This window comes from Cornus florida, unplaced genomic scaffold (assembly GCF_030987335.1).
Source record: "Cornus florida cultivar Cherokee Brave unplaced genomic scaffold, ASM3098733v1 CherokeeBrave_3.0.0_Hap2_Chr06, whole genome shotgun sequence".
NCBI lineage: Eukaryota > Viridiplantae > Streptophyta > Magnoliopsida > Cornales > Cornaceae > Cornus > Cornus florida.
Window position 1 is genome coordinate 72606261 of NW_026775576.1, and position 23889 is coordinate 72630149.

A 23889-nucleotide genomic window follows, 5' to 3' on the forward strand; every position below is an offset into this window, starting at 1 on the left:
GTCAAAAATATCAATATAATATATATTACTATATATATAAATAATATTCCTTTTGGTGTTTTATCCTATAATAATGAATAAAATTATCAATTTTGAATTTAGGATTAGATGTTTGTTATTTTTATTTGTTTAATTTTATATTATTTTTACTAATAGGCCAGTGGTCTAGTGGTGAAGATATATGTGTGTGTGAGTACTAACTAGAAAAAAAAAGAAAATTTATATTATTTTTTTAATTAATTAATAATACATTATAAATTGCATCTAAAAACATATAATTACAAAATTACTCTATGTTAAGTTATGAAATCTTTTTCAACGGATGGATTCATAAAGTTGTAGGAGGGGAAAAACAAATCTAGTATTCTCACTAAATTATTCCTACTAACTATGAGGTGATTTCGAACCTGTCTCTCACACTCGCTCTTACTCTCGTTCCCGCTATTTATAATTATTATTTTCGCTCTCAAATTGGTTCTCACTATTTATGTCAGAGCATTATCCAATAACCTAATTGATAAAGCAAACATGTGTAGCGGATTTCAAATCCTCCTCCCTCTAGTTTTGCCAAGAAATTTTAAAAAACGAAAATATTATGTTACTTAACATATGACGACACTTATAACCCTTCAGTCTAACAGGTCAATTCTTCTCATTCGAGGGTCAAATCTTAATCTTAATCTTATTTTCTTTTCGTTTGTTTGAAAAGGCCGCCGATTCCAGGGTCAAAAAACACAAACTATCGACAAACGATCATCAGTACAGTAGGGGTTGGGTTTAGGGTTTTAGTTAATGATGGGTTTAGGGGTGGAAGCTAAGAAGTTCGATGTGAAGAAGCTACTCAAGGACAAGAAATTCTGGTTTGCATCTGCCCTCGTTACTTGGGCAGCTGCTCTCCAGGTAACAACTCTCTGTCTCTGTCTCTATATATATATATATATACATACACGAGTATATCTGTATCTATGTATATGCATATATGTATATACATGGAAAATGATTGGTTCTATATCTTGGAATTGGGGTTGCAGGGTCACATGATGTGGTTACAGAGGCAAGACTCCTTCAAGCAGAAGTTTGGAACCCTAGACCAAGATAACGATCAGAATTTTGGAACCCTAGACCAAGATAACTATCAAAAGGACTCATAGAGGGTCAAACCTCACATGACTGTTCAAAAACTTGTAAGAGTTACTTGATTTTATGATGCGTTATGAACTCGATTGTTGAAATTTGAAATTAATTTTTAAAGAAGGTAAATATATGTTTGGGTTGACCCAAAGTTTTTATATTCTCAAAATTTTACACTATTGCCTTGCTTGATATTATGACGGTGATGATTAGCCTGGAAACGAATCATTTAGTTGAAATGTGATTTTTCTCTATTGGCTTGCTTACTATTATGAATGGGCTTGGAAATGTATCATTCAGTTGAAATGTGATTTTTATTTTTATTTTTATTTTTAGTTTATTTTATTATACATAAATGCGTCATTGGCTTGCTTAAATGTTTCAAATTTCAATATGTTTTGAACAGAAAATGGTAGTATATGAGACCCTTACATTGTTCCAAACTGATAAAGCCAATTACTTGAACAACTTTTTAAGGCGAGGGACGTTGCATAAATCTTCTTCCAGAGCTCCAACATTATTTATGAAGATCTAAATGTCTGCACCTCTTGCCCTCAATAAAATTTGGAGTCTTCGTTTCTGTATATATCAAATGTGGAGTTGGTGTAGGCATTTTTTTCCCCTTCCCGCTCCGAAAAGAAAGGCAGCTGTGGAGATGGGTTCTTGACCAGTTCTCTCTTGCTTGACAAGATTATCATTTAAGGGATCAAAATGAAAAATTGAAAGGATGACTATAGAATTGGAAAGAAAATCAAGAAATGGTGATTAGATGGAGTGGTTTAAAGTTCCAACAACGGTTTGTTCCTTTTAATTGGTTTTCTCACAGATATACCCCAAATTTGATGCCATAAAAGCACCTGATGCAACTGAAATAAATTAATGTCTAAAATTTTTCACGTTATATTTTCTGCAAAATGGAATAGAGAGTGTGCTTGTGAGTGTGCATATGCGTGTGTTGTGTGTTTCTATTTATGAGCCTCTGTGTGTGTGAGAGAGAGAGAGATCTTGGGGAAGAGGGGTATGTTATCCAGTATGGTGGAGAATAGGACATTGAAGAAGAGTGGAGCAGAGGACTTGTGACGGGCTGACCTTTCATCTAGTAGCTTAGGATCGCAACTGTAACTCACTGTAAGAAGTTGGTCCCACACAGAGTGAGAATGATCATTTCAGAATTGGAAAAATTATATGTTCTAGAATGTGTGGCCACAGGCCTATTTATTTGTTTTTTCGTGTGCATTACTATCCTCTTCTTTTTGCATGTGTGGGGGTGAGGGGATGTCATATTGATATATATCTAGATTTAGATGTAACTGTGGCAGTCTCAGCAGTTCTCATTTAGAGCAGCTTGGGAAGCCTGCAGTGAAAGAACCAGTGGTGAATTGGGCTGGGTTGTGTTGGAATGGAGCGAGGGCTAGGTGGTCTACTCACTGTGTCTTGGTTCTGCAGAATGTTATTTTAACTGCCTCGAATCTTCAAAGAAGAGGCATCTCTCTGGCCTCTAGATGTGTTGTGTGTCTCAAGCAAGAGGAGAGTGTGGATCATGTCTTTTGATGTTGTGAGTTCACTTGGGCTGTATAGAGCTGTCTGGAGGGCATTTGCAGATGGAATCTTCAGAAAGTGGATTCCATTCTGGATGTGGCTCAGGCTTTTTATCATCAGTACTCAGCCAATGGAATTAGACACAAGATGTTTAGGATGCTATTTTCAGGTACCTTGTATTTTATTTGGAGTGGAAGAAATGGTAGAATCCATAGCAATAATTATAGGGATCCTAATACTGTTGCCAAATGCATCTTATGGGAGGTTATGGATATCTTGGGGGTATGCCTCCAAGATATTACCTATTAGGTGGCTCTTGGTTTTTAAGGTTTAGATCTAACAAGGTCCTTGCTGTTGTTAGGGTTCTTGTGTCTGCTGTGAGGGTATGCCCTCATTTTTTGCCTTGTAATATATTGTTCCATTTATAATTTGTTTTCTTCATTTAGGGGAAAAAAAGATTTAGATGTAACCCTATAGATCTAATTTAAGATGAGAATTAGGCAATAGAGCAACTTCAGCTGGGTGGCTTCTGTGAGTTGCATGTTTATCAGTGATCTCACGTTTGATTCTCCATGCAGAAAGCTTCTATTATTTAGTGGTAAACCAGCCTGAAAACCATTAAAGCACATCAAAACCGTCCAATGATTAATTCAAATATGAAAAACTGAAAAAGTAAAACTTAAAAATTTTGCAAGGATTCTGCTTGCAGTCCTCTAATTAAATTTCTAGGGGAGTTCATAGCCCTCTTTGGGTGAATTAGGTATTAAAGCTGACAAGTCATCAAAGAGTTAATGACTTGGTATCTATATCCTGTATCATAACACCTCTATATTGGCAAGAGATGTTATAGACTGAAGCTTTATATGTCCTTGAAGTTTGGCTAGAAGCCATGTGATCTATGTGTAACTGGAATATACAATGTTCACGAACTTCTTTGCCTGTCTGTTTTTTTTTTCTTTGACAAGTAAGAGTATATAAAAAGCGTTCAAAAGGGGAACACATCCCTCAAAAGCTACAAAAGGCCAAATAGGGCCTCTAAACTTCTATGCTTATCAACTCAGTATTTGGGCACTGGCTCTGTTGACAATAATTAGAAAAGTCTTGGGTGGTTATCTTGTGTTCAATGAAGCTTTTATAACATTACTTTGGCTTTGTAACGAGTCTGCAATTGCAGATCTCATTACAAATTGACAAGATATCAATAAAATGGAAAGGCTAGTTCAAAGAGGAAACTTAAGTGGCCGCCAGCAAATCATCCTTGATACTTTCGTATGTGTAATGTTCTACTCTGAATAATTTCCCCCCTTGAATTAAGAGTCTTCTTCATCTGATTGAGAATTGGGCTAATTTTATCATCTCGTGAAGGGATTAAGATAAAAGGTCTGCTGAGATGCTGGATGTGGTGTTTCTTTGAAAACATGGAGTGCCATTTGCTTATTCTTCTATTCTTCTTTCCTCCCAATTTAATAGGTTCTGAAAATCGTATTGTCAATGAATAAAAATTGTTAAGGAAAAGCTTATAATTGGGCATATTTGGACCCCTTTTAAATTTACCTTCATCATTTTGTTTTAACTATTAAGTTACAAAAGTGAATGTCTTGATTTTCTTTCCGTGGGTTATGTGGGTTTAATCATATTCATACTTTGTGGGGCAATATGGAATCTTTTATATTTTGAGGATGCTTACATTGGGACTGGTGGGCTCTTTTGTTAGTAGGTGTGTGAAGAGGGTGTGCATTGGGATATGAAATGAAACTCTTCTAAAAGATGAAGTCCCACCGTAGAGAAAGCTATTGTCAAAAATTGTAATGATCATTTGATTCTTGGCCAAATGATTTGAAGAACTTTTGTAGCAATTTTACAAAGTAAGAAAATATAATAAATGTCTAGCACATTATGGTTACATGAAAATGACCAAAATAATTTAATCATTTTAATTGAATTTATATGTTATACTGAGTTATTGTTAATGAAAAATATAGGATCGTAACCCTAAGCTCTAATGTAGAGTTGCCAAAGCCCGTTATCTTGACCTTGAGGGGGGTGACTAGGTCTTGATTGCTTAATTAGTTGTTTTTAACTATTTTAAATTGTAATTAAAATAACAACAATTCAGAAATTAAACTAATGAGAAAGTATATAAATTAATCTGTTCATCATGTTGGGAAAACATATAAAATAAGCAAGGCAAAACATAGCAACCACATGATGAACACAGTTTTTTTACGTAGAAAAAAAAACCACGGGACCGGTCTAGACATATCATATTCACTATGAGAAAGAGATTATTAAACTAGGTTGCCAGTTTTTGAAATCCTAGGAAACCCTTAGTTACGTCCTGATATATACTGACGCCAAACTCTCCACTCCCCTATGTGAATAGATTTGCTCCTCATGCAATGTACTTTTCCACAATCACTTTGATCTTCAAGGCTAGTCATCTAGGCAATGCGTTCATTGTGTGGAAGTGGAACTCCTTTTGGTGTTGAAGTCTATGTAAGCGCAACATGATTGATGATCAACACCTCAAATTACTCACATTATGAGATGCAATGATGAATATTTCTAGCAATTCAAAACTATTGTTTTCTTCTCTATATTTTTTTAGAACATGTGAGGTCATTATTATATAGAGTTTATAATTCTATAGGGACTAGGTTCAAAAAAGATCCAGTTCAATATGGAAACTGAATTTCTCATAGTTCGATTAATTGAGCCAAGTCTCAATCGATCGTCACAAGACCAGTGGCCTTCGATTGATCTGTCAATCGATCAAAGTGCCCTATTCTTCTCCCATTAGGATTTTAATTGTAGGCAGTTTTCAAAAACAAGTTTATGCAATTCAAAATGGATTTTTATGAATCATGTAAAATATGAGACCCTAATTGATGAATGAATGATCCTTACTGGTGAATACATATACCTTTTTGCCCTTGAATATATCTTTGTCTTTTGAATATATCCTTGGAGAGGAGGTAACCAATTCTAAATAACTTTGAAATTTTTAGCTAAAAGTTAAATAAAATTACTGACTCTAGCTTTTATAATGAAATTAACCAAAATAAATTCCATTGACTAAACAGTTTATATTCTTGTATTTTACTTGGAAGCCGTATGCCCTAGGGTGTTCACAGTTTTAAGTACTCATTTATTCTCTTTCAAGTTTTTTTTTTTTTTTCCTTAAAAGTAATACTGTGGAATTAGTGGTACAAGTAGTGTGTAAGGTCCACCTCACAAGTTGTTGAGTAACAGTTTAGTTTTATACTTATAAATGAGATCGCTATGGAATCATTTTCCTTACTGGCAAGCTATTTGTATCTCATTAAGAGTTTTGAATGTTTAATGTAGGAAATCAGAACAAAAAATGTTAGAACGACCTTAGTGATGAGGATTGTTTTATTTTGCGAGCAATAAGAGATAAACTGTAATCACTTGTTATTAAAAAAATATATATATACTAACTCACTTGTCATTTCCTTTGTCTCTGTGCCCCTTTGAAAGTTTGTGAGCCCTTCTTCTCCCTCCAAATCCTTCCATTTCCCTCTAATTTTTTATTTTTTATTATTTTTTAATAATAAAGACAAAATAAGTTTTTCCTCAATTTCCTTTCTTTTCTTCTCCATCCATTTCATTCCAACCAAACTGACTCTAAACTTTACTGATTTGCCCATGGGTGCCACACAGACTAAGAGGTTTTTTCAAGAAGGATAAATTAGCAGCCTTCTCTCCCTTTGATATTTATATATATTATTTGCATCAGTGTTGGGTTCATTGCTTATGTGCAGGATCTCATTTAGTATGAAAATTTGAGAACAGTGGAACCTCTGGACTGTAACTTTGCATGGAAACCATAAAGGGATGGCTGGAATGGAAATATTCCGTTAGTAACTAACAGTTTTTTCTGTGAGATTTTGGGGAACATGTTGGCTAGGTTTATGTTCTTTATTATAATGCATGCCATAATCAACTGCAGCATACTCTATTACTCTTCAATGAAATGAGAAGATGGTTTTGTCGAGTGCTGGTGTTTTGATTCATGTTTAAATGAATAGCGAAGTAGGGCATTTTTAAAAAACAATAATTCACCACCACTCACGTAATATGTTGATCTTGATCAGTTATACAACTCTGTGTTTAAGTTAGCAGTTATTTAATAGAAACTCAGATGCATGTTGCCAAATTAAAGAAACAGGAACATGGCTGGGTTAGTTGAATTGTTTGATGTTATGCTTCTATATCTTAGTATAACATGGTGATTTTAAAATAGCACTCTAGCCTGGGAAGGTCATTCATTTGGAGCAACCATGTAAGAATTGAACTGTTCTTATGTGTAATTGTATAGTAAATTTGAAATTTGAGTTAAATGATATGCTTATTGGATGTATATATATGCCTTTGACATGTATACTTCATGCTTTTGGATTTTTAACTGGGTAGCAGCCACTAAAAGACATTACACCATTAAAAATGTCTTCATGTGGGACCAAGTTAGCATGAAATGTGGTCTCTAGAAAACAAAATTTATGAACGACGAAGTAACTTAGTGAATTAACTAGTTGAAAAGCCTATTAGAAACCTAGCGAACCATGTTAGAAATTGAATATGATGTGTTGTAATGTAGCATGGAAATTAGTTCATATGTAAGCTTTCACAAAACTAGGCACCACCACCTCCTTGTCACACAACCAACTTATGTATCTGTTAGTCCAATATCCATTTGCTTTTAAAGTCAAAGGTTTCTCTACCAGCAATGTAAAAAACTGCCCACATAACCCTTTTCTGATAAGGCCAATGATGGATATATTACTGACTTTAGAGCATTTCTTTTGACTTCTCTACCTATATCTTATTCTGTTTTTATGACTCTCTGTCTCTCTCTGTGAAATTGTCTTGTATTATTTCTTCATGTAGTTGAAATTGATGTTACTTAAAGCTAAGACAAACTGGCCTGATTGAGATGCTAGGCGTAGTATTTGGGGTTATAGAGTAAACAGACCTGATTGAGATGCTAGGCATAGTATTTGACGCTTTGTGCACTGGGTTTGCCCTTGTTATTGTAAATTATTGGGTAAATTACACGGACCTCCCTTATGATTTGCCAGAATTACAGGACCTCTCCTGTGGTTTGAAAATTTACTCGGACCTTCCCTAAAATTGAAACTATCCTACACAGACCTTCCTTCTATTAAAGTGAACGTTAGTCAATGATGGATTGTGCTGACGTCGTGTACTAAATTAAGTAAAATACCCATAACCCTACCATTATATATATATGTTTATATATTATAAATGTAACTTTGGTACCTTCTCTCTCTTCTTTACTTTTTCTCTTTTCTTTCTTCTTTATTACTTCCCAGGTCGCTGTTTCTCTCTGTTCTTTTCTTTTTTCCTAATTTTTTTCCTTTACTTAGGCTAGTAACTAAATCACCATCAACAAGGATAATTGGAAAAAAGTGGGGGAATCTTTTCCGCCATCAACTAAATCGCTCATCAAGACCAGCAAGAGGTTTGGTAAATCAAAAGGGCTAAAGTCAAAATTCTGAGAAACCAAACCTAAAAATTGAAAAATGCCCAAAAGAATCAATTGTTAGCTACTCCTTTCCATAATTGCAAGTTGAAAGTCACAATACTTCTAATGTTAACTTTCATTGTACTTCAACCTAGGGTTTCAACTCCAATTACTTTAGGGATTCTTACTTGGGTATACAGAAATATTACTTACAACTGATATGTAAATGGCAGTCGAAAACTTGCAAACTTCTGAAGAATCTTCTATTGCAGAAAACTTATGTGTAGACTGATGGGTAACAAAATGATTGATGACAACCATAAGTAGATTACACTGACAAAGTGATGGATTTCAGATGTTTATATATACATATATATACAATCATATGGGTAGTTAAGTCATTTATCATAATAATTTGAGGGTATTTAAGTAAATTAGACAAGCCCGTTAGTCCTTTTGACGGTCCCTCACTAAGAGGGGAGGTCTGTGTAGTATAGTTTCATTTTTAGGGGAGGTCTAAGTAAATTCCTAAACTACAGGGGAGGTCTGTAATTATAGCAAACCATAGGGGAGGTCCATGTAATTTATCCTAAATTATTTTATATTTCCGCATATAGTTGTAAAAGTAGAGAGAGAAGAAAAGTACAGGTGAGAGATACACTTGGACTTGGTAGCCATGACTTCCCCATTATACATATACCATATTATACGCCAACTTCCTTCTAGATTTGGCCGTCTGAAAACGTCACCCCTTACTTGACCATCTTTGCATTTGCTTAATCTAATTCCATAATAGCCAGTACAGGTAGATAATTAGACAAGTAGAGGAAGATGATAGAGCATGACACTTTTTATTTTTTATTTTTTTGTATGTAGATAAGTTTGTTCTTTATTTTACTTGAAAGTACAGGATAACCATATTTAAAGACTAGTAATTTTTTCAAGGCACAGGCCAACTTGTTTCCATTCAATATTATTTTGTTATAGGAACTATGTTTTTGTAATACGAATGAAGATTTAATCTTACTGATGTTTTAATCTCTTTCTTGGTTGTAAATCCATATGACTAGACTGGCAACTTCTGTGACACGGAAAGCTTCAAGTTTCCTCTCACATGAGACAAAAATAATTGTATTGGACCACGATAATTGATTTTTGTAAGAAAAAAAGCTAGGTTGGTTCACGACTTTGACAATGGTTATTGACATGAACTCACCACTTTGACAATGGTTAAGGACGCGAACTCACCTTGAGAGCAACTGCATGGTAAACTTACTCTTTTATGTAATAAGTTTAATAGTGAAATGAACTAAATATAACTGCAAGATTTCCACTATTTAAGATCACTTTGTGCTTGTAACTTCCTCAACCTGTTTTTTAGCAGTAATCTTTGGATTTGATTCATGTTGGATTTAGTTCAATTTGTTTTTACTTTATGTTTGGTTGATTGTTTTGATTCATTTTACTCCTTGCAGCAAAATAAATGAAAAACACATTAGGTGTGATTGATGTTATGCTAGAATAATCTTGATCTGAACAATATATAGAATAGTGCCTAACAGTTTTTTTTTTTTTTGCCCCGCTAATCTGGAGCTTTGCCTCAACCACGTGAATCTTACACTTGATGTTTCATGAGGCACCAGACACAAGTGACTTAACACACGAGCCAACCCTTTAGAATTGTGCCTAACAGCTTGTTGGGAGGGAAAAGAAAGGAAATGAACTGTAGGGGAAACAAGAGTGAACACATTCTTTATTTGGGAAGTTGCTTCTTCTCACCATATTGCGGATCTAAGAAAAGAGGATAATCAAAGTTTGTTGAACTTAATAGTCTTAATTCATGGAAAGGCAAGCTATATATATATATATATATATAGGAGGGAAAAGAAAGGAAATGAACTGTAGGGGAAACAAGAGCAAACACATTCTTTATTTGGGAAGTTGCTTCTTCTCACCATATTTGGGATCTAATAAAAGAGGATAATCAAAGTTTGTTGAACTTAATAGTCTTAATTCAAGGAAAGGCAAGCTCTCTGTGCGCGTGTGTGTGTGTATTTGATGATGGTGGCATCAGAGAAAGACTTCTATGCACTTTTAATACTTCGTTATTTGTGTCATTAACCAATTATATCATATCACGTAAGTAAAAGTATTTTGTTTTAGTGGGTCCTAACTGGTGATACCATGTCATCACTACAACAGACGCAAATAAGTTTTTCTTGTGGGTTGGGCCCCTTGAAGCATTCCACAATTCACCTCTGGACCCTCCTTGTTTCACATGCACCTAGTTCACCTTATGGACAAAGATGTAATTCTCCTATCTCACGTGCATCACGTAATTATCGAAAATTTTTGTCCACAGTTGCCCCCGGGGGCTGCCAAGCTAGTTGAGGGAATAGTAATTCTTTGGCAGCTTTGTCACGTAAGTGGCTACAATTAGGAACTAGTAGTGGTATATTAAGTAGGGTGATGATGACAGCGATAATGATGGTAACCAGTAACGATGATGAAGGTGGTGGTGGTGACAATGAAGGTTTGTTTATTTGCACAACAAAGTCAACATGGATTAATTAAGTGGTATAATTAGTACTATCTTAGAATTCAAGTAAAGCTTTAGCTAAATCTTGAGAGTGTGGTATTTTTAAATTGTATTTAACTCCCCAAGTCAGCAGTAACTAAGAATGGCCATTTTCTAACTTTTGGAAAAATTGGCATATTCCTTGATGGAATTTTTTTTTGTGTGACATCAAAATATTGACTTTCATTATAATAAATTTATAATGAAAGATTGCCCTCTTCACCCACCAATTAAATTTCAATGTTAATAGAAAACGTATAAAGCAAATATTTAAAAGCATTAATTACAAACTATTCAGGAAATATATATATATATATATATATATATATATATAACACAAACAAGTCTTATAGGGAGTTGATATTGACACTCCATTCCACTTTCTTTTTCTTTTAAAATGGAATTACAAAAGAGCCCCTACACCATAGAAGGTTTGGTTCTAACTTTTATAATGTCATAATTGCCCTCCTCATTAGGGTTAGGATTCTTAGCGCCAAATATAGATTTTTTCAAGGGAAAATTACATATAAATGGAGTTAAAGTTCCATATTTACTTAGAGACTGAGTCAAAATTCCATATTTCTCTAAAATGGATTGCTGAGGTGGCACATGATTTTTTACTGTTTAGAAAATTGTGGTGCCTAAAATGCCCTTCCCTAACAAAAAAGTAGTACTTTCAGTTCAAAAAAGTAGTACCTTCGGAGAAAAAGTAGTACATTCGCGGGTGTTTAAAAAACATGGTACCTGGAAACCAAAAAGTAGTACCTTCAGTTTAAAAAAGTAGTACCTTCGAAGAAAAAGTAGTACCTTCGCGGAAAGGTATTTTAGGCACCACAATTTCTAAACAGTAAAAAACCATGTGCCACCTCAGCAATCCATTTTAGAGAAATATGGAACTTTGACTCAGCCTCTAAGTAAATATGGAACTTTGACTCCATTTATATGTAATTTTCCCTTTTTTCAACTTCTCTCGTGTTCTATCCCTCCTGGCAAAAACTAAGGGTGCACAAAAATTCAATCAAATTGAAAATTCAAACCGAATCGGATAATTTGGTTTGGTTTGGTTTGTTAATGATTTGGTTCGGTCACGATTTTAAATTTGTGAAACTGTAAAGATATTATTTGGTCACGATTTGAGGTCCTTTAGGATTGAACTAAACCGAACCGAACCATTATGTTATATATATATATATTTATTTATATATATATATGTTAAATTATATAGTATATATAATATAATATAATATAATTTTACAATCCAAATCACTTAGAAGTTTGTTGTAAATATCAATCCTATGATCCACTCTTAATTCTCTTAGATCTTATCAATTTATTAGATGATTCTTTTTTAATTTTATGTAGTGGCTAAATTTTGAATTGTGGTTAAATATTGTTTGTTGTTGAATTAGTAATTCTAAATGTATTAAGTTATTAACAATTATGAATTTAATCAGTTCAATTCCAAAAGTGATCGAGAAGAATGAATTGAAAGTTATGAATATATTAATAGTTTTGAATGTATTGGTAATTTGGTTTATTGTTGTGGATGTGAATTTTGAAATATGAAAAAAAAGAAAAAAAAAAAAAAAAAAAGAACTGTGGAATCGAACCGAATCGAACCAAACTGGTTTTTCATGATTTGGTTTGGTTTGATTCCTTTGGTCAAATGGTTCAATTTGGTTCCAAATTTTATGAATCCGTTAGAATTAGTTCCAAAAAAATTCTTAAACTAGTCAAAACCAAACCATGTGCACCCTTAGCAAAAACAATGAGAGAGAGGAGGCAATGTTTGTCTCTTCATCGGAAAAGAGGAATCATCCCCTTACCATAAATATTTGGTGAATTGGTCATATTATATTATTAGTATTCTCAATAGTTTATTTTTTGTAAGTATGTGCGATCACTTTTATTGTTCGGTTAATTTTTATTAGTTCGACATACTAATAAAATGGTGTGCTCACACACCTAATATCCTTTCCCTCACAAATTGTTCAATGGACACGTGTCATTACACATGACAAAATATGAAGGAGTACTTGGTCCAAGTCCAGAGTGAAAGAAAGAGGAAGGTTAAAAGAACGTGTCGGACTTTGAAGGTTAAGAACGTATGTATTCCATTTAGATGATGATATATGATGGCTTTAGGAGCCTAACGAAGCGGGACATTTCTATATTTTATACGGAAGAGTCGCCCTTTGGTAAACAAATTGATTGACGACAATTCATCAATTTTGTTCTTCTGGAAACTTAAGACTTCGATGCTTCGGTCGAATACAAGTCTTACATAATACAAGCATATCTAAAGTTGCCTTAGCTATTCTGTAAATAATAAGGATACATTTTAAACCGTAATTTTTTTTTTTTTTTTTTTTTTTTAAAAATCATTATATGCATGGTCACAAGTGAAGATATATATATATATATATGTAAGTAGTAAAATAATAACATATATGATACAACAATTATTAAAATAATAGCATTTCATTTTCAAAATTATGTTGGAGTAATTTTTAGTTTACAAATAAAAAATGAATAAAAGTCTTATAATATATCGTCTTAATATATAAATAAAAATATACAGTCATGTCTATGTCACATCTATATCTTTTTAAATAGATATTGAATTTCATTGATAATCAAATAATAAGGATGCTTGCTATGAAGTTGTGATTAAAATAATGTTAGATGTAATGAATATATATATATCAAACCGTGATACGGATAATTGTCAAAATAATTTTGTGATCCTTAGCATTACCATGAAAGGATAGTAACAATGATAATGTGGAGTGGAAGAATATCTAAATGAGATTTTTCTTAAATAGCTGCTCGTTTTGATATATATATATATATATATTCACTATATACTATATAAGATAGGGTTCATTTGTCCCACGCCAACGTGACATGTCGTGTCCAATTATGTATCACACCTTGTTAGTGTCACGCACGTCTAGAAAAAGCTTGGAGCTTCAAAATTAAATTGGAACAATACAATGTTGGACTTTTCTTTGTTGGATTTAATTAAAATCAATTTGTGATACATACCAAAGCACATACATCAATCTACTTCTTAATTAACACTAGCAGTCAACACTAAACAGAAGAGAGAGTCCACCAACTAACATTGCGTGCTATTTCTGTAAGACTTTAAGCAAAGTTGAAATATATAATTAAAAGTGTGTGAACAAAATAACGACTAAAAGGACTAAATATATTTTTAATATATATATATATATATATGAATATAATTCTTACACCAATAGTTGCAGTACATTACTAGACCTACTCTTTTAATTCGTCAATTATGCAACAAATAAGAAAATGATACCATCGACTTAATTATATTCAGTGTGAGAGTATCACCACTCATAGATAGATATATATATATACACACACACTAATACAGACACTATAGATATCGCAGCCTTTGGATATGACTAAATTACGTAGTGAACTGCACGGCAGTGCAATTTTGTCATTAAAAAAATCTTCTAGTATTGTTCTAGAATAATTGTGACCTGGAAAATTAGTGTCTGAATTTAAGATGGATACCAATTATACACGCTATGTATCTTAATCTTACATGTTACATCACTCTAAGCCTCTCTGTCTCTCACACACATACACACACACAGACAGGTAAGGGATTTTTTTATAAAACTCATTTATCACACAGTCCATAAATACATTAAAAAGAATAAATGAGAAGTTTGTGTGTATATATACAAAATATATATACATGAGCACGGGTTAAGACTCTGCACATCTAATAATCCTTTTCAGACTCTGCATTAATGGCGGAAGTCTTTCTACACTAAAGTTTGCGTTTTTTATTTTATTTTATTTTTGTTCACGTATACATGTCGACAGACAAGAAACTTCATAATAGTAGTTCAATTTCCAATAATAAAAAATAATAAATAAATAAAACTTCACAATAGTAGTTGACTAGCTGGGTTTGTTGTTTTATTGGTCTTGTTAATCAACCGTAAACTAAACTCAAATTCACATTCAACACAGAATTTTTTCTTTTTGTAAGCTCACTAACAAATTCGAGAAAATAATTTGGTTGGTAGGTTTAGACCATCATTTTGACATATATATATATATATTTCATAACCTTAGACTAAGTAATATAATACTGCGTACACGCAAACACATACATACACACATAGACTAGGTAATTAATATACTGGGTACACACCAACTTGGTAGGAGTTTGAAAAGAGGAAGTTTATATAATATAGACTAATCACGTACTTATAACAACATTCACACACACATACGTGCACGTACACCAGAAGTCGGTAAAATAAATTAATTTCCTTGGTCTTGTATCGTGTAATGAATTTTTGTTTCATATCTATATAAAATTTGCATTCTTGTACTACTAGCTAGTTGCTTTACACACAAACACTTGACACAACATGACCTACCTAAATACGCATCATTGTTGCAAGTTGCAACATGATCCTTGAAAGTTGAAACTCTAGTAAAAGAGTGTGTGTATATATATATATTACTGAAAGTCACAATCTTTTTTAGGAAAGTATCGTCAACTAAAACTCTTCTTAATTGTGATTTTTTTTTTCTTTTTCACTCTTTTTCTTTACCGTTAAGGAAAAACGTGATTGATTAAATTTAAAATTTTATCGTGCATCAAGCAGTGTAAAAGTTATTTTCTAAATTCTTTTGTAAGTAGAGAAGCTTTACAATCCTTGACTAAAAGTCAATCTCTTTAAATAATAAATTATTAATATTAAATAATAAATTAATAAATATATGTCTAAATCAAAAATTAAAAGTTGTGTTTATTCAACCGTATTGAAATAAAAAGCTCATAACATTCTTGTCTATAAAGTTATTCAATTTTACTGAAATTAATATTATTAAACATCTTTTAAACAAACCTGGTTGAAAGTTATAAATTTCATTTATAAATAAATCTCTCCTGAAGAATTTTAGTTATCTCTATGTATTAATTCCATGTATTGAAATCTATTCATATGAAAAAGTATGAATTTCAATCTATTTAGAGTGTTGGAAGAATTTATTGGATAAAAATGAAAGTGTCATGAAGATGAGAGTGAAATACGTAAATGTTATATTCTTTTTCTAAATTTAGAAAGACACACTTATAAGTGTTATACAGAGTGAAATATGCAAGTGTTATAATCCTTTTCTAAATTCAGAAACGTTTCGGTGCGTAGAGAGACACACTATTAACAACAAACACTTGTAGAAAAATTAGAGTGTTCATAATTATGGATTTTATTTATGAATATATCATAATACTTGCTCTATATCATAATAATTATGTGTGAACAACTTTAAGGTCTTTATATAATATGCTATCATGTATATTATATTCTATTCAGTCATATCATACATAACAAATAAATAAATAAATAATTGATATAAAACGTGCACATATAATTATTTAATTTTTATTACATGTTTTTAAATCTATTTATAAAAAAATGTAATGTGTTATATGTAGTATTTATAAATGTACTATTATTTTCTGATACATCATATGATTTGATATAATAAACCTATTGTACAATTGATTCAATAGTCTTTTTATTGCTTTGCAAAATAAAATTATATTCTTTAATTGTTCGGCTATAAATACCACAAGAATATTAGGATTAATTGCATAAGGTTTTAGATAAAGAGACTTTGAAGATGATGAAAAGTTTTATTTATCTTTGAGATTAATAGTCAAATAGTTATTCGGATGACTAATAATAACTTCAAGTTTTGAATTTATTTTGCTCTAAATTTATAAATATATAAACTAAATTAATTTAGCACTTTTATCTATAAGTTACTTTAATTTCATTTTAGATTTATATCATCTAAGCTCTTTTGCTATCTCAAAATATTGTTAAGTTCAATCACGTGCATTGCACGTAGTTCCATCTAGTGTGTGTGTGTATATATATATATATATATCTATATCTATAGGTAGGCCACTTAAATCTTCTCCCAATATTCTGCATCTGTGTTTGACATTTTTCAGAATTAAAGAAGCATTTTTGTGGGTAGAACTTATACAAAGACTCTATACAATTTAATTTAATTTTAATTTATTTGATGAATATATTTTTTAATTATATCACTTATGATTGCTAATTTAATCCTAATGTCTATTAATAGAATAATACTTATTTGATAATAACAATTTTATAAAAGCAGTGAAATTGTCTTTATAAAAAATAAAAAATAATAGTAAAAATGTTTAGGGAAAAATATAAAACTTATATTAAAATTTTTAGTTGCATTCAAAAACTATGTTGAAGTAATTAAAAACGATTAAAAGTGTTTTAATAATTACCCAACACATTTAAATACAATTTTGTAAAATAAAAGTTCAAGAATATTCTAGAAGACCGAAGCTTAAATTAGTTACTAAAAATTGTAAAATATGGCGAAACGTTATTACTAAAAATTGTGAAATTTTAAATTAGTTGGGGGTAGAAAAAAAAAGTTCAAGAATATTCTAGAAGACCGAAGCTTCGAGGAAAGACTCGCCCGAGCTCGCCAGCCACGACTCACGACCCAATTTGTGTGTTTTTTTGTTAGCTAAGCTAATATCTCACGCTTACGTCCACGGCGGCTCACACCGTTTTTTTATACTTACCCCCACTATATTAAATAATTATATTTTTACCCAAATCACCGTCACTCTTACTTCCGTTTCCCACAAGAAAGTAAGGGCACTTTTGTCAATGTCAAGTAGCAACTTTAACAAACCACTCACCCAACTTGAACCTATAAATAGACCACCTCCCTCGAGTCACAGTTTCATTGTTGCTTTCTGAATTTGTACCAAAAACACATTTTCACACAGCAAAACCCCCAGCAAACCCTAGTGTCATCTTTTTCTCTATACATGGTGTATTTAGGTATGAAGAGGTGCAGAGAAGGAGAGGGTGACAGCATAACAACCATGGCTAGCTGTTTGATGCTGCTCTCCCGTGGAGCCGAGTTCGAGCCGTTCATGAACAGTTCTAGTGGCCGTGTCTTCGAGTGCAAAACGTGTAACCGGCAGTTTTCGTCGTTTCAAGCTCTTGGTGGCCACCGAGCGAGTCACAAGAAGCCAAGGACGATGGAAGGAGGGATGAACTCACAAGCCCAGTTGTTGAGCTTGCCGGTGAAGCCCAAGACGCACGAGTGCTCGGTATGCGGGCTCGAGTTCGCCATAGGACAAGCTTTGGGAGGTCACATGAGGAGGCACCGAGCTGGCATGAATGAGAACCACCAGACACCTCTGTCTTTGTTTCCTACACAAGTACCAGTTGTGAAGAAATCAAAGAGTAGGAGGGTTTTGTGTTTGGATTTGAACTTGACTCCGTCCGAGAATGATCGTTTCCTTTTTGTCCCATACAGTTCTTATTAAATTTCTTTTTTTCTTTTTTGTTGAATCTTGTATGATATGTTTTGATTTATTGATTTATTTAATTTATATACAATATGAAGACCATGATCATATATACCTTTTATTCATTTGGTATTTGATTTATGTGTTTGTAAAATTTTTGTTATATTTAATATTTTATATATGAGGAAAATTATTATTATTATATTATCATGATACACAGATGATGTCACAGTATTATTATTATTATTATTTTCTCAAGCTATTATTATTAATAATAATAAGAAGAAAAATCCGTTGTCATGTTGATGGACAAATTTAGGAATAGTGACACTAGGGTCCAAAATTCTGAAACCAAACAAGAGAGGAGTTGGTGGCATGGAAAAACGTTTGTGTAGTACTATTGTGTGATTTTGGACTTTGATTGATCCCTCGATATATTATTGATGGTGCTAGATCAACAGCCATGCACCATTTTTGTACATCTTATAATATAGTATATGTGTGTATATAATGTTGGTATATTTAATAGATACGGAAGTTTTCTTTGAATTGAAAAAAGGGCATGTTTCATGATATAAATGTAGACGTCCTTAGACATCAATGTGACTTGGATGGCATGGTAGTGACTTGTGGTAAGGTTGAAGGCCAATCCAGCTATATATATATATATAGAGAGAGAGAGAGAGATAGATATATAGATATGTTAAAAGTTGCCTATGGCCTAACCCGAGCAAAACTTATCTTTAAGGTAAAAAATCCAAATCTCAGTGGAGTTGGCAAGATTGGATGGAATACATGGTTATTTATTTTTTATTTTTCATACCCTTTGTATTTAATTTAGTACGTAGCTTAATATCTGATTTTTCATTCTCTCTATTATTGTGTTTATCATCTACTTGTATTTTTTTTTTTTTTTTTTGGTTCAATTTTATACTTGCTGAATATATATATATATATATATATATATATATATTTGGTATAATCTCTTTTTCCTCAAAATTAAGAGCGGTGAAGGTTTGAGTCCAACGGTGAACAATCGTTTTGTTAACTATTTTCAGTATAATTACCAATAAGATACATAATAAAGAAAAGCTCAACAAATTAAATCAATATCTTCTCTCCTTGCCTTTTGCCTGAAAAACTATATATACATAAAAGTGATAGAACCATTTAGCCTAACTTTCATTTGCTCAAGATTAAAAATAATAAACCACATCAATGGGCTATAACCTATATGGCATAAACTCTCCTCTTATTTTAAGAGGTTGAGTGTTTGCAAGTTCTGGAGGGAAGAATATATATATATATAGTGGATTTGCATGTTTGCTTGAACTTTTGTTGAAGACAATGAAGTGTACCTACAGCCCGGGGAAATCATGCTGAATAGAATGCACCGTAACACTACTGATTTTTAGGTATATGTAACATTCTTTAGCTCATATAGTAGGATTTTTTTTATCCAAAAAGGGATCGAGATAATGGGTGTGTGCATTTGCTTTAACTTCGAAAATATATATTTTTTATTTTAATTAAAAAAAGGGGCATGTTTCATGATATATAGACATCCTTGGACATCAATGACTTTGATGGCATGGTAGTGGTTTGGGTTGGCTGGTAAAATTAGTTGCCTATGGGCTATGGCCTCGCCCCATCCAAACATATCTTTAAGCTGTACAATCCAAATCTCGGTGGAGTTGGCAAGATTGGATTGAATAAATAGGTTAATTTTTTTTGCATATCCTTTGTATTTTGATAAGGTTAATCTGATCTGTCATTCTCTTTATGATTGTGTTTGTTGATCAAGGTATCAACTCGCTATCAAACATCTCTTTAAACAATTTTTTATACCAAAAATTAAAACTTCAAACATATATTTTATATATAGAACAACCAAATATTTCCTTTTACCTTTCAAAATAGGAGATGAAGACTTCAAGTTTTATTAAATACAAAATAGGCATGCGTTACATAACCATTTTAAGTGTGATCACTGATATAAGGAAAACTAAAACACTATGTGATGGGACCTATTCACAAGGGTGGATTCAGAAATGCATAATGAGATGGGCTAATTTATTATGGGGTAGGCTCAAGCCCACCAAGCCCACCCCTGGATCCGCCCTTGCGCACCCATCACATGTGGTCTACTGTGTCAGTTGTTGGTTGATGTATGCTTGTTCCTGAAGTTCTCAATAAAATGAAAATCATTTTTTTTTTTTTAATAATGGGGTGTTCGGGGCTTTGCCCGACTAATTCACGGGACCGTGTAAGGTGTTTTTCATACGGATTCAGTGAAGTCTGAACTACGTCCGCGAGTGTGATCCTTAATAAAAACTATGTCCGTGAGAGTATGACCTTTAATGAATTATTTGCACCTAATAAACATTACTCCTGCAACGTGATCCTTTCATTTTCCTGAAAAATTATCAATATATAGAAGTGGTAGCACTCATTTAGCATAATTTGATCGAAGACAATGAAGTGCACAGGTTGCATAGACTAATCATACACCAGATTCATTTTTCAGATAGAAATTCAACTAAATACACAATCTCTCGTGCACACTAAAACTAAGACAACAAGAAGCCCGTGAGGGATGAAAATGTTACATACATGTATCACTGGGCATTGAAATGATTTGGCGTGGAACTTTTCAGCTATCCAAGTCAGAGAAGCCAAACATAAATGTAAAAAATCATTAAAATTTCATCACAGATATTTATTGTCGAAAAATCTCACTTTATCACTACTTCACAAATTTCATGGATTCATAGATAGAAATTGATTTGTTGGCTTCAATGTGTGGGACAATTATTAATAAAAAAAAATGTCAAACCATCTCACTTTACCTCCATAGATAGAAATTGATTTCATCGTTCCATATGTATCGAACAATTATTAATAAAAAAAAATTTTAATTTAATAAATTTTGATCTGACCTTTAGAATATGATCGGAGAGTCTTTACTATAAGACTATTCGCTTAGAGTTTCGTGTATAAATTAGAGTACCACCAATTTTTGATGTAATTTCACATAAATGAGATACTTTCATCAATAATTACAACTTTTTTTTTTTCTTTTTTTGGGGTAAATTAATTCAATTAAACGAAAAAAGGAAATAGAACAAAAAAGGAGGAGGGCTAAGCCCTCAAACAGGCAAAAAGTCATACACGGCCCAAAGGCAAAACCGAGGCCCAGCAAACACAAACACAAAAAAAAATAATAATTATAATAACAAAAAAATTTTTAATTTCAATGACGCCCTTGCGGTTTGGCCAAATCTTACATGAAAATATCTTTTAAAAATAAATATCACTTAAACCCCAAATTACTTTTCAATCTCTATCACCTTTAAAGTAATATGAATAGACATTTTTACCCTTATTTATTTGTTATATTTTAATTTAAAGTATCAGAAATCTGAAATGACCGAACTACCCTCATTAATTTTCCCTGACCTGTAACTCCCTTTCTCTCTCTTGACAGGTCATCTCACTAACTCACCTTTGTCTCTCTTTCACAGACTCACTCTTTCTAACCACAACTACGAAACTCTAACACACCTCTAACATTGATATCGCTCAAGAATTATTTATATATATATATATACATCGTCAATGTATATTGCATACAGATTGCCACAAGTCATCCCTCTCGAATCAGGACATACCAATAGGTGCTCAAAACCCAAAATTGCTACCAGGGCCAATACAATTTTCTCTTTACAATCACCTATACTTTTGCTATCCTGTTGGCCCAAAGGTTGATTACTTTGTTGATCTTTGATTGCTAGCTTAAGGTTGATTACTTTGTTGCTCTTTCATTACTAGTTTGTTAATATAATTAATCTGTACTTAATTATAGTGTTGTGCATTTATATACATATTAAGTATGTTTGTAGTCCAAATTCTCAAATTTATCACCAATTACTTCTATTTTCTTTGTAATTATGGTATTATTTTTAATGGGTTTTGAAAATTTTCTCTCATACATATACATATACAGATAGATATATTTTTATATATATATAGTTCAATTTTTTTGATATTTTGGTCATTTAAAATGGATCTTAGGTGTAGCTAAGTCATTTTATATATGAAACAATTTTTTGGTAAGTCAAATGGTTAGAAATATCATTTTATATATGAAAAGTAGCCTGACATAATTTAAAGGTGACGTTTGGAGTGTGAGTGAAAAATGGATCAAACATTTAAAATGTAAGTTATAATTATTTTTGGAAGGTGCCTCTATGTAAGATTTGGCCAAACCTCAAAGGGTATTATTGAAATTAACCCAAAAATAAATAAAAAACTAAAGATCATATAAAATTGGTAAAACTGTATTCTACAAAACTAATTTTGATTAATGTAATTAAAAAAGAGAGAGAGACTAAATATATTTTTTTAATTCGAGATGCTAAATGAATTGAATGGAAGGTGTAAATCTAACCGCATGACCTTTAGTCTGATGGCATGTGATGAAAGCCACCATAGTCGTGAAATGAGGTCCACTTTCCTGTAGGATTTACTGATTAATTTTTTATTCATTTTTCTTGTATTCGTTTTAAGCTTATGGGGCCTGGCCTATACTTGTTTGGGCTCCTCTGCTTGTTTAGAGTTTTGTAGCAAGAATACTTATTGCTGTGATTGAGGCCCAAACATATACACACTAATATATGGCCCCTGATATACATAACTGGCTATAAGATGAAAATTAATAAGCCCGCATTCTACAATTGGTAGATCTTCTTTGATTATTAGGCCCATTTAGCTAAATGTTCCTTAACAATGTGAACACACACACACACACACACACACACACACACTTAAGTGTTTGGTTGAAAACTTTGGCCATTTTAATATATTACTCAATAATTATAGAGTTTTGACATAGAATTTAAAAGTTTGGCACATCCCACTACATTAAATGTGGATGAGTAATATTATCTATACTTACATATAAAATAAGATAAAATAAAATAAAGAATAAAAATGTCAAATGTATTCAATTTTATATACATTTTTTCTATATTTATTATATTCAATTTTTAATTTTACATTTATCAACTACTGGGGAAGAGTTTGGGCAAATTTTGTTTTAAGTCGCATTAAAGTCTATTATATAATCTTATAGTGGTGGGGTACACAATCTTTTCTCTCTCTCCAAAATTGGGCATTCAAATCTCAGCTCAAGTGTGAACGCGAGAGTGCCCCAACTTATGCTATAAAATGAGAAGTAACTGAAATTAGTAATTACATGTGCATGAAATTAATAAGGATTCTCACTTAACATTTTGGGACATTTTTAATTTCAGAGATTACACAAACATTCATTTAATGTAGAAGACTCAAGGTAGTGTGTATCATGCATGATACAGTGTCTTGCCATCAATACATGACATCTTCGAGATAGATTTGAAATAAAATGCCAATTTTTTTAATGTTTTTTTAACCTCAATTTGCCTAATTTAATTAAATGCACCACATATGGCACTTGGAACCTATAAAAATGTGACACTTGTCATGTAGGTTTACAAGACCTTGACATTAATTTTGAAATCCAACCAAGCATCTTTAAAATAGATTTATATTGTGTTTGACAGAGTGTGAAATTGGCATTTTGAAATTGAAATTGAAAATATATATATATATATATATATATATAGTTAAAAATAACTTGGATAATGGTAACACTTTGCATATTTATTACAGTATCGTAAAATAATGAGTAGGTGACACTAT

General features: G+C 32.1%; 2 protein-coding genes across 2 annotated transcripts; both read left to right on the forward strand.

The window, feature by feature from the left end:
• The first annotated feature begins 567 nt into the window (after positions 1–567).
• Positions 568–1292, forward strand: LOC132314919 (uncharacterized). Its single transcript, XM_059813690.1, has 2 exons — positions 568–900; positions 1032–1292. The coding sequence occupies exons 1-2, from the start codon at positions 793–795 to the stop codon at positions 1149–1151; spliced, it is 228 nt and encodes a 75-aa protein (XP_059669673.1). The 5' UTR covers positions 568–792; the 3' UTR covers positions 1152–1292.
• Positions 1293–17583: 16291 nt separating this feature from the next.
• Positions 17584–18272, forward strand: LOC132314920 (zinc finger protein ZAT12-like). Its single transcript, XM_059813691.1, has one exon. It carries the CDS (start codon positions 17659–17661, stop codon positions 18163–18165), a length of 507 nt encoding a protein of 168 aa, XP_059669674.1. The 5' UTR covers positions 17584–17658; the 3' UTR covers positions 18166–18272.
• The last annotated feature ends 5617 nt before the right edge of the window (positions 18273–23889 follow it).